Here is a 12267-nt window from a genome sequence, read left to right as displayed (position 1 = left end):
CCATTTAGCTGACCCATGAAATGTGATATTGACAGGGCTGGCCTTTTGGGAGTTTTTTTCTCATGGGCTCAGAGACTATTGTGGTTGTTTTTATGACGTAATGATACCATTCAAGTGGACAGAAATCATTCACATGAAATGTTCATGCCCTCCACTGGTTGTTTAAGAAAAAGTAATTAACAGAACCAGCAGAAAATGACCTCAATAAGTTTTGTTTTTAAATTGTCTGACACAATGTGATATACTGTGCCAAAAAGTGATTTTCAAAGAGCTTTCTATTTTGACTTTACAGTAACTGTGAAATTATTTGATGAAGTTCACTGTTCTCTGCAAACCACAATGCCACCTTTCACCATTTTACAGTATGTGACTGATCCCCTCTCTCTCCACTCCAGGTTTCTCTATCCTCCAGGCCATCATGGAGTCAGCGGTGGCCAATAACTGGCAGGTTACGGCCCGGTCGGTGGGCAGCATAGTGGACCCTACAGAGTACAAACGCATCATAGAGGAGATGGACCGTAGGCAGGAGAAACGCTTCCTCATCGACTGTGAAGTGGGAAGAATCAATGCCATCCTGGACCAGGTACAGTACAGTGGGGTTTAACAGTAATACACTGCTGCAGTAACTGAGGGGGTTCGTTGACCTCCATTTGGATGATGAGTTACCTTACCTGAAACCTGAAGACTGATGTAAGAGCTAATTGCATTGCAACCCGGGTTTGGTTGTATTGGGTGCTTGTGGATCAACTGAATGAATACCCAACCAAGGTTTGCTATCATATTTATACTCTTATACCTATGGGAAGAATTATCACACACACACACATTTTATGAGCTATGGATCTTAGGTGGCAACATCACTTATTTAGTTATGTGTGTGCATGAATTTAATCTTGATAATCTTGATTCTACAAAAGATTATTAAAAGTTTGGTTGTGCACTTCTTGTTTGTTTTCAAATACAAAGAGGACTTTATTCAAGAGAGTCTGATTCACCCACGTAGCTCTCTGGCTGTGTTCCATCCTTTCAAAGAAACCTTTTAGTAGCCGCAATCTGCCATTCAGTCTGCCTCCATTCCTTCAATACCTCTGAAAGTCCCATTTCCATTTGTAGGGACCTCTCCTGGCCTCTTCAGCTTTGTACTTCTTATTCCTTTTCCATTATTAGCATCTAAGACATTTACCAGGGCTTTTCCATTACCCTCAAAAACATTTAACAGGGCAGTAAGGCTAAACCCCTTACTTAGAGCCTTGTAATAACCTCACACACCACAAACAGAGGGGACATTCTCTCTTTAAAGGGGTTATTGTGCAACATAACAAAAACACAGGGAAAACTCAATTAAAGCTTGTTGGTTCTTGTTTGAGGTTGACTCTTGGGCTACATTTTCACATAGCAATAACAAATACTATTAACAATGGTTCCCTGTTTCCTAGGTGATCAGCCACTGAGTTGGCCATTAGTGTTGATTTGTATGTATTTGTTTATGTCTGCTGTGCACAAGCTTGGAATGGGTTCACTAATGCTATTGTCAAGAATTTAATTTAATCCCAGTTGTTTTATTTTTTTGCTTGTTTACACTCAGGATGACATTTAATGCTGATATACAGAGTTTGATTAATTAGTGATGTAATTCCCAACTGTAACTAAATACTTTAGGTTTTTTCATAAAGGAATGGGATTGACTGTCTGGCTCCCAGGACCTTCAATCCACACAGGACTTCTGCTCTTCATAATGACACTGTTTGTTTCACCCATGCTAGGTTTCCTTCAAATTTTACACAAACATACAAAACAAGGTTCATATGATGGCGTGTGTGTGTGTGTGTGTGTGTGTGTGTGTGTGTGTGTGTGTGTGTGTGTGTGTGTGTGTGTGTGTGTGTGTGTGTGTGTGTGTGTGTGTGTGTGTGTGTGTGTGTGTGTGTGTGTGTGTGTGTGTGTGTGTGTGTGTGTGTGTGTGTGTGTGTGTGTGTGTGTGTGTGTGTGTGTGTGTGTGTGTGTGTGTGTGTTAAGGCCTCATATTCATCATTAATCATGGCTGAACGCTGACCTTCTTGTCCTCTGCTGAGGAGTGTGTATGTGCATACAGGCCTCTGGCTCTCATATAACGATCCTTCATTATGATGCGCTAAAGAGTGTTACTGTGACCTTTCAGACAGATTTGTGTTCATTGCCACTTGACCTTGAAGGATGTATCTAAAAGTGACAGGATATCACTTTCTCATGCAGGTCAGGATAAATGTATACCTGTCCTGACTAATGTGGGAGGTTGAGTTCTGGACATGTGTTAGAATAATTCAGCTTATTCATTCTGAGCTGTCCTACAAATACCAATATGGTCATTCTGTTTAACGTCAACCAATTATAAGTGTGATATTTCTGCTTTCTGAGTCCTGACAGCCACAGTCCCCGTGTGAATGTTCAAGCCAGCGGTGGCTCTGGTGTTTTAGACCGGCAGGGCACTGAGTCTGCATCTCTCAAGGACGATTCATTATGTGGGTCGTCACATCAACACTTTGCTTTAATATCAGCGGCTCCCAGTATAAGTAGGACACACGCCATCCAATAACGGCATACAATCAGCCTGCTAAAAATAGCCCTAGCCTCCTAGCCTGAGGGAAGATCTCACACAAAGGCAGGCATGAGCCTCAACACAACCATAATCACTCAACGATGCACTGGGCCGGATGGGATAAGGAGAAGCCAACAGAATCCAGCAGCCATTTTGTACTGTATTCCTCGAGTTGTGTGCAGTACTGAAGGCACAGTATCTGAGAGATGCACAGAGAGGAGGGCTCCCTATCTCCCAATATGAACCCGATGCCTCTTGTAATTCAAAAAGCATGCCTAGCACAGTGGCTCCTCCTATTCAATCATATAGTCGTTGCTCATTATAGTTTCTCTCAGTGTGGTAGTTTGGTGCTAGACAGACCAGAGGGTGTGCTGGGCTGAGGTTCTGTATGTGTTGATTTGTGGGGTCTGGGAGCTTGCCTTGCCCTGCAGGCTCTCTCAACGTATTCAAGGTATCAACCTGCTCATCCTCTCACTAAAGAACAGGCCCAGGCATGAATGGATGGGTCTTGGGAGAGACCTCACTCCCACAAGCTGCTCATAAATTATAAAGCGACACATGTGTAATCCTGGCCACAGGACCAGTTTACCACAGGAGAAAAAAAGAGAGAGAGGGAGAGTGGGTAGACTAGAGACAAAAGTGGAGGGAGAGAGAGAGAGAGAGAGAGAGAGAGAGAGAGAGAGAGAGAGAGAGAGAGAGAGAGAGAGAGAGAGAGAGAGAGAGAGAGAGAGAGAGAGAGAGAGAGAGAGAGAGAGAGAGAGAGAATAGAATGCTGGTGGGAATGGAGCAATGCATGCAGCCTCCCTCTGCTGTGCTGAGTTCTGCTGGGTGATGGAGTAGGAGAAATGGTATAATGCCCACTGGTGGACTAGAATCCCACACCCACAGAGGAGAGGAGGAGAAGAGGGAGAGGATGTAAGATGAGCTTGATTCTGCTGGTGGGGGAAATGGGAGCTTGTAGAGAAACCTGGCTGTGTGTGAATGACCGTATTGCTAAATGGTTTGTTTTACATAGATATCAGTATCAGCGGTATGACGTGACACACTGTCTTTGTAGTGGTACTGTAGTTGTAGTATTATTAATACACATTTCTATGACCCTTTCCTGCTGAATTGTTTTACCCGTTAATTAAGCAAAGAAAGAGGTTTAAGTAGAAGGGGAAAGGGGAGGATTTGAATCCTAGAGATGCCAGTTCCCATTCTGAAGGAGTTGGATGACAAATGACTCTAATACAGCTACAACAAAGAAACGGCTCCATCAGTGGGAATGCTTTTAAGGTAGCCAAATCCTTTGGAAGACACGGGGGTATAGATGAAGCCCTGCACAGAGCCGCGGCTCCAGTCTGCTTAATTAGAACAGATTCCCCTAGGAATACTTAGGCTACTGGTCCAGCAGCAGCACAACCCAGTACAGAACAGCACAATCGGGAGGAGAGAAGAGATGAAGATAACTTACACGATGGCCAGGAAAGACAGAAAGCTCTCTCTCTCCCAGACAGCTAGAACTTCATCTGAATGTTAATAGTTAGTGTGTCTAATCACATCACCCAGAATCAAATCTTCCTTGCGTGCTGGCCATCGTGCCAACTACTCGATTTTAATGTTAAGGATGTCATGAAGAACTAGTGCGTTTCAGTCTGGAATCTTAGGTTCATCTTCATAGATTTGTTGTTTTTCTTAGTGATGATGTATTATGCCTTTTGAAGAGTAAGAATTATTTATTATCAATCGTGCTGTTTTTAAATCACAAAGGGAATTGACTAAATGTCTACAGATGTAGGACCATAATATCCTGCAGCAACAGGAAATATGAATTGCTATGTGGATTTTAATTAATGGAATTTTTGAAAGGGTTGATACATTTTTACATGGAAATTACAAACTTCAGAAGCCTTTTTAATTTCCTTCATTGCTTGAATGTTTAACTGCATTGCTTGAATGTTTTCCTGCAACAGGGTGATTAAATTAAGAGCATACATCTGTAGCTATTTTCTCCTGGCCATGATATGAATGCTCCACCCTCTGGCTCCGGCTGCAGACACAGCTAACAGCTGACATATGGTCCCACTGTAATGGATGTACTTTCAGAGAGGGAGTGGCTCCCTCCTGTTAGCCTGTTGCTCCACAAACCATAAGATTCATCCTCAATGAATGTAATGAATCACACATTGACCACACATTGACCAGCTCCAGGATCCTATAAATATTTGTTATGCACACATCACATGCTTTATTTTTATTTGATATTTTCTGGCCTAGAGAACAAGACGTATAAGACGGCATCCACAAGCTATTATGCAGACTGTCTTCATATACAGCAATTATGTCTCCTAGACTGGAACTGGCCTCCTTTGAATGGTAATCCGTATGAGTCACTGAAATACCTCAACTTGCCCTACTTGCGTGTGTGCTTGCGCGTAGGCACACACACACACACACAGACACACACACACCCAGAGAAGAGTGACTTTTCATTAGCAAGGACTGAAATTGGATTTGCATAGTCATACATCTCTTCAACAGAGAACCAGCACAGAGGACCACAGAGATATTCCAGCTTTCTGCATTTCAGATCACAGCGCAATATTAAGTTACTCCTGAATTACTTCGAATGAAACAGACTTCAATATTTGAGCCAAAAATAACTTTTCAAGTGGCACATTTTTAGAGGCCTGCATATAAGCGAGTGGCCTGTGTTTTACTGTGTGATGCAGTTGGCCCGATCCTTTCTTTCTGTGACTCTTCAGAGGAGAATATTAGCTGCTGGCTCCAGGCGCTGCAGCTTCATTATGTGCTTGCTGTGTTGTCACACTTGGACCACCGTGGCTCCTTCCCTCTCACATGGGACTTTTTGTTCCCTGTTCTTTATTAATTGATATTTTTGATTATGCATACTTTCTCACGCATGGTGCCCTGCCTGCCTAACCGCCCGCCCGCCCGCCTGCCTGCCTGCCAGCCAGCCAGCCAGCAAGCAAGCAATGATGATGAGAGGCAGGTTGGTTTTGCATATGAGATCACATCCTCCACTGCAGACAGAGTCCCACTGTCAAGCAGCCTGTCGGTATCTCTGTGTCTTCCTACATGGCAGTCAAATGACTATGAAAGCCATTACAGGTGTTATTACCCTATCACGCACATTGGGAACCTGGAAGTCAGGAAGAACTTCCAGTTCCGCAAATCTCCTACCTCTGAGAGAGAAGACGTTTGCGGGAGCAGGCAGAACCTGAGGGAGGGATTACCGGTGGAGGCTGAAAATGTCAAACACAATGAAATCATTGAGCACCGCCTCCCATGGTAATGGGATTCAGTGTGGAAAGTGGATGGGGAGGATAGAGAGAGGGACTGAGCTGTAACCTTGGAGGATGAAGGATGTTCTCTCTCACAAGGACATATTAAAGGGACTAAGGTTGAAGAGTAGAGGTGTGAATGAAAGGACTGACTGGATGCTGTCTTAATGACAGTCACAACGGGCAGATGGATGCCATTACAGATGGAGACTTGTGGGTAATTTGTGAAGATGTCCTTATATGTGATAAAACACTTCTGAGGCAGACAGTCCTAATCCCACGTTGTTTCTTTTGTTACATCTAACAATACAGCCCTCAGTGACATTGAGGGAGGTGGAGGAGATAATGAAAATTGAATAAGCGATGCAACGCACCACATTGTCTGTCCTTGCCTTGATACTCTTTCAATAATAATTATCCATATTGGGTGTTATTCAAAGGTCAAATGAAACATACCGTAACTTTACCACCAGTTCCTTATTGGAATTCATAGGAATTTTTTCTCAAACTACAATTTGTTAAATTCTCTCCTACATAACACTGGATGTTTGATATTCAATAGAGTTGCAGTGGCTGGCACGTAGAGATTATCCTTGTCCAAACTGTGGGGGTGGAAGTCTAAAAAGACAGTGAAAATGAAATGAAAATGAACTCCCTTTCAGTACTCTACTGTATGTATCTCCATGATGAAAGCACCTTGTTGTTCTACTCGGTTCCATTCTGCCAGGGATTAAGAATGAAAAGTTTGGTAACCTACAGTGCCTTCGGAAAGTATTCAGAGCCCTTGACTTTTTCCACAATTTGTTAGGTTACAGCCTTATTCTAAAATGTATTAAATCCCCCCCCCCCCATCAATCTACACACAATACCCCATAATGACAAAGCAAAAACAAGTTTTTAGAAATGTTTGCTAATTTATAAAAGAAAAAAAAACAGAAATACGACATTTATGGAAGTACTCAGACCCTTTACTCAGTACTTGTTGAAGCACCTTTGGCAGCGATTACAGCCTCTAGTCGTCTTGGGTATGATGCTGCAAGCTTGGTACACCTATATTTGGGTGTTTTTCCCATTCTTCTCTGAAGATCCTCTCAAGCTCTGTCAGGTTGGATGGGGAGTGTTGCTGCTCAGCTATATATTCTTTTTAGGTCTCTCCAGAGAGTTTCGTTTGGGTTCCAGTCTGGCCACTCAAGGACATTCAGAGACTTGTCCCGAAGCCAGTCTTGCATTGTCTTTACTGTGTGTTTAGGGTTGTTGTCCTGTTGGAAGGTGAACCTTCGCTCCAGTTTGAGGTCCTGAGCGCTCTGGATCAGGTTTTCATCAAGGATCTCTCTGTACTTTGCTTCGTTCATCTTTGCCTCAATCCTGACCAGTTCCTGCTACTGAAATACATCCCCACAGCATGACGCTGCCACCAGCATGCTTCACTGTAGGGATGGTGCCAGGTTTCCGACAGACACAACGCTTGGCATTCAGGCCAAAGTTTAGTCTTGGTTTCATCAGACCAGAGAATCATGTTTCTCATGGTCTGAGAGTCTTTAGGTGCCTTTTGGCAAACTTCAAGTGGGCTGTCAATTGCCTTTTACTGAGGAGTGGCTTCCGTCTGGCCACTCTACCATAAAGGCCTGATTAGTGGAGTGCTGCAGAGATGGTTGTCCTTCTGAAAGGTTCTCCCATCTCCACAGAGGAACTCTAGAGCTCTGTCAGACTGACCATCGGGTTCGTTGTCACCTCCCTGACCAAGGCCCTTCTCCCCCAATTGCTCAGTATGGCTGGGCGGCCAGCTCTAGAAAGAGTCTTGGTGGTTCCAAACTTCTTCCATTTCAGAATGATGGAGGCCACTGTGTTCTTGGGGACCTTCAATGCTGCAGACATGTTTTGGTACCCTTCCCCATTTCTGTGCCTCGATACAATCTTGTCTCGGAGCTCTATGGACAATTCCTTCGACCTCATGGCTTGGTTTTTGCTCTGACATGCACTGTCAACTGTGGGGCCTTATATAGACGTGTGTGCCTTTCAAAATCATGTCCAATCAATTGAACTTACCACAGGTGGACTCCAATCAAGTTGGAGAAACATTTCAAGGATGATCAATGGAAACAGGATGCACCTGAGCTCAATTTCGAGTCTCATAGCAAAGGGTCTGAATACCTACAGTATGTACATAAGGCATTCTGTTTTGCATGTTTAATACATTTGCAAAAATGTTTAAAAACCTGTTTTCACTTTGTCATTATTGTCATGTTTTGTCATTAATTATCATGTCTTGTCCCTGTGCTTCCCATTCTATTAGTTTCCCTCTGCTGGTCTTATTAGGTTCTTTCCCTCTTTCTATCCCTCTCTCTCCCCCTCCCTCTCTCACTCTCTCGCTCTCTCTTCTCTCTATCGTTCCGTTCCTGCTCCCAGCTGTTCCTATTCCCCTAATCATCATTTAGTCTTCCCACACCTGTTCCCGATCCTTTTCCCTGATTAGAGTCCCTATTTCACTCCTTGTTTCCCGTACCTGCCCTGTCGGATCCTCATTTATAATTCACCGTGCTGTGTCTATGTTTTGCCCTGTCGTGTCGTGTTTCCCTCAGATGCTGCGTGGTGAGCAGGTGTCTGAGTCTGCTAGGTTCAAGTGCCTTCCCGAGGCAACCTGCAGTTCTCGATCAAGTCTCCAGTCTGTTCTCGTCTTTACGTGTAGTATTATGCTTTTTGTTTTGTAAAGTTTATTCTGGATTAAATACTCTGTTTTCGCCAAGTCGCTTTTGGGTCCTCATTCACCAGCATGACAGAAGGATCCGACCGAGGAATGGACCCAGCGACTACAGACGCTCGTAACACTGCCGTCGAGATCCAAGGAGCCATGCTCGGCAGACACGAGCAGGAATTGTCTGCTGCTCGCCATGCCGTGGAGAACCTGGCCGCTCAGGTTTCCGACCTCTCTGGACAGTTCCAGAGTCTTCGTCTCGTGCCACCTGTTACTTCCTGGCCTGCCGAGCCTCCAGAACCTAGGGTTAATAACCCACCTTGCTACTCCGGGCAGCCCACTGAGTGCCGCTCCTTTCTCACCCAGTGTGAGATTGTGTTCTCTCTCCAACCCAACACATACTCTAGAGAGAGAGCTCGGGTTGCTTACGTCATTTCACTCCTTACTGGCCGGGCCCGAGAGTGGGGCACAGCTATCTGGGAGGCAAGGGCTGATTGTTCTAACAATTACCAGAACTTTAAAGAGGAGATGATTCGGGTTTTTGACCGTTCAGTTTTTGGTGGGGAGGCTTCTAGGGTCCTGGCTTCCCTATGCCAAGGTGATCGATCCATAACGGATTACTCTATAGAGTTTCGTACTCTTGCTGCCTCTAGTGACTGGAACGAGCCGGCGCTGCTCGCTCGTTTTCTGGAGGGACTCCACACAGTGGTCAAAGATGAGATTCTCTCTCGGGAGGTTCCTTCCAGTGTGGACTCTTTGATTGCTCTCGCCATCCGCATAGAACGACGGGTAGATCTTCGTCACCAGGCTCGTGGAAGAGAGCTCGCATCAACGGTGTTTCCCTGCTCCGCATCGCAACCATCTCCCTCCTCTGGCTCTGAGACTGAGCCCATGCAGCTGGGAGGGATTCGCATCTCGACTAAGGAGAGGGAACGGAGGATCACCAACCGCCTGTGCCTCTATTGCGGATTTGATGGACATTTTGTTAATTCATGTCCAGTAAGAGGCCAGAGCCCATCAGTAAGCGGAGGGCTACTGGTGAGCGCTACTACTCAGGTCTCTTCATCTAGATCTTGTACTACTATGTCGGTCCATCTACGCTGGACCGGTTCGGGTGCTACATGCAGTGCCTTGATTGACTCTGGGGCTGAGGGTTGTTTCATGGACGAAGCATGGGTTCGGAAACATAACATTCCTTTCAGACAGTTAGACAAGCCTACGCCCATGTTTGCCTTAGATGGTAGTCATCTTCCCAGTATCAGATTTGAGACACTACCTTTAACTCTCACAGTATCTGGTAACCACAGTGAGACTATTTCTTTTTTGATTTTTCGTTCACCTTTCACACCTGTTGTTTTGGGTCATCTCTGGCTAGTATGTCATAATCCTTCTATTAATTGGTCTTGTAATTCTATCCTATCCTGGAACGTATCTTGTCATGTGAAGTGCTTAATGTCTGCCATCCCTCCCATTTCTTCTGTCCCCACTTCTCAGGAGGAACCTGGCGATTTGACAGGAGTGCCGGAGGAATATCATGATCTGCGCACGGTCTTCAGTCGGTCCCGAGCCAACTCCCTTCCTCCTCACCGGTCGTATGATTGTAGTATTGATCTCCTTCCGGGGACCACTCCTCCTCGGGGTAGACTATACTCTCTGTCGGCTCCCGAACGTAAGGCTCTCGAGGATTATTTATCTGTGTCTCTTGACGCCGGTACCATAGTGCCTTCTTCCTCTCCGGCCGGGGCGGGGTTCTTTTTGTTAAGAAGAAGGACGGTACTCTGCGCCCCTGCGTGGATTATCGAGGGCTGAATGACATAACGGTTAAGAATCGTTATCCGCTTCCCCTTATGTCATCAGCCTTCGAGATTCTGCAGGGAGCCAGGTGCTTTACTAAGTTGGACCTTCGTAACGCTTACCATCTCGTGCGCATCAGAGAGGGGGACGAGTGGAAAACGGCGTTTAACACTCCGTTAGGGCATTTTGAGTACCGGGTTCTGCCGTTTGGTCTCGCCAATGCGCCAGCTGTTTTTCAGGCATTAGTTAATGATGTTCTGAGAGACATGCTGAACATCTTTGTTTTTGTCTATCTTGACGATATCCTGATTTTTTCACCGTCACTCGAGATTCATGTTCAGCACGTTCGACGTGTTCTACAGCGCCTTTTAGAGAATTGTCTCTACGTAAAGGCTGAGAAGTGTTCTTTTCATGTCTCCTCCGTTACTTTTCTCGGTTCCGTTATTTCCGCTGAAGGCATTCAGATGGATTCCGCTAAGGTCCAAGCTGTCAGTGATTGGCCCGTTCCAAGGTCACGTGTCGAGTTGCAGCGCTTTTTAGGTTTCGCTAATTTCTATCGGCGTTTCATTCGTAATTTCGGTCAAGTTGCTGCCCCTCTCACAGCTCTTACTTCTGTCAAGACGTGTTTTAAGTGGTCCGGTTCCGCCCAGGGAGCTTTTGATCTTCTAAAAGAACGTTTTACGTCCGCTCCTATCCTCGTTACTCCTGACGTCACTAGACAATTCATTGTCGAGGTTGACGCTTCAGAGGTAGGCGTGGGAGCCATTCTATCCCAGCGCTTCCAGTCTGACGATAAGGTTCATCCTTGCGCTTATTTTTCTCATCGCCTGTCGCCATCTGAGCGCAACTATGATGTGGGTAACCGTGAACTGCTCGCCATCCGCTTAGCCCTAGGCGAATGGCGACAGTGGTTGGAGGGGGCGACCGTTCCTTTTGTCGTTTGGACAGACCATAAGAACCTTGAGTACATCCGTTCTGCCAAACGACTTAATGCCCGTCAAGCTCGTTGGGCGTTGTTTTTCGCTCGTTTCGAGTTTGTGATTTCTTACCGTCCGGGTAGCAAGAACACCAAGCCTGATGCCTTATCCCGTCTGTTTAGTTCTTCTGTGGCTTCTACTGATCCCGAGGGGATTCTTCCTTATGGGCGTGTTGTCGGGTTGACAGTCTGGGGAATTGAAAGACAGGTTAAGCAAGCACTCACGCACACTGCGTCGCCGCGCGCTTGTCCTAGTAACCTCCTTTTCGTTCCTGTTTCCACTCGTCTGGCTGTTCTTCAGTGGGCTCACTCTGCCAAGTTAGCTGGTCATCCCGGTGTTCGAGGCACTCTTGCGTCTATTCGCCAGCGATTTTGGTGGCCGACTCAGGAGCGTGACACGCGCCGTTTCGTGGCTGCTTGTTCGGACTGCGCGCAGACTAAGTCGGGTAACTCTCCTCCTGCCGGTCGTCTCAGACCGCTCCCCATTCCTTCTCGACCATGGTCTCACATCGCCCTAGACTTCATTACCGGTCTGCCTTTGTCTGCGGGGAAGACTGTGATTCTTACGGTTGTCGATAGGTTCTCTAAGGCGGCACATTTCATTCCCTCGCTAAACTTCCTTCCGCTAAGGAGACGGCACAAATCATTATCGAGAATGTGTTCAGAATTCATGGCCTCCCGTTAGACGCCGTTTCAGACAGAGGCCCGCAATTCACGTCACAATTTTGGAGGGAGTTCTGTCGTTTGATTGGTGCGTCCGTCAGTCTCTCTTCCGGGTTTCATCCCCAGTCTAACGGTCAAGCAGAGAGGGCCAATCAGACGATTGGTCGCATACTACGCAGCCTTTCTTTCAGAAACCCTGCGTCTTGGGCAGAACAGCTCCCCTGGGCAGAATACGCTCACAACTCGCTTCCTTCGTCTGCTACCGGGTTATCTCCGTTTCAGA

At 46.0% G+C, this 12267-nt stretch overlaps 1 protein-coding gene across 5 annotated transcripts in view; it reads left to right on the top strand.

Annotated features, from left to right (window-relative positions):
- The window catches only part of LOC124009508 (glutamate receptor 3), a 119057-nt gene that overhangs the window by 60928 nt on the left and 45862 nt on the right, over window positions 1-12267 (top strand). For all 5 annotated transcript variants that reach the window (XR_006834303.1, XM_046321372.1, XM_046321362.1 and 2 more), the window contains exon 4: window positions 396-583. Coding sequence is in view for 4 of the 5 variants with exons in the window: in XM_046321372.1 (XP_046177328.1) it covers window positions 396-583 (188 nt within the window). In the remaining variant the exon portion in view is untranslated. The remainder of the gene's footprint in view (window positions 1-395; window positions 584-12267) is intronic.

This window comes from Oncorhynchus gorbuscha, linkage group LG02 (assembly GCF_021184085.1).
Source record: "Oncorhynchus gorbuscha isolate QuinsamMale2020 ecotype Even-year linkage group LG02, OgorEven_v1.0, whole genome shotgun sequence".
Classification (NCBI taxonomy): domain Eukaryota; kingdom Metazoa; phylum Chordata; class Actinopteri; order Salmoniformes; family Salmonidae; genus Oncorhynchus; species Oncorhynchus gorbuscha.
This window is presented reverse-complemented; position numbering and strand designations above follow the sequence as displayed.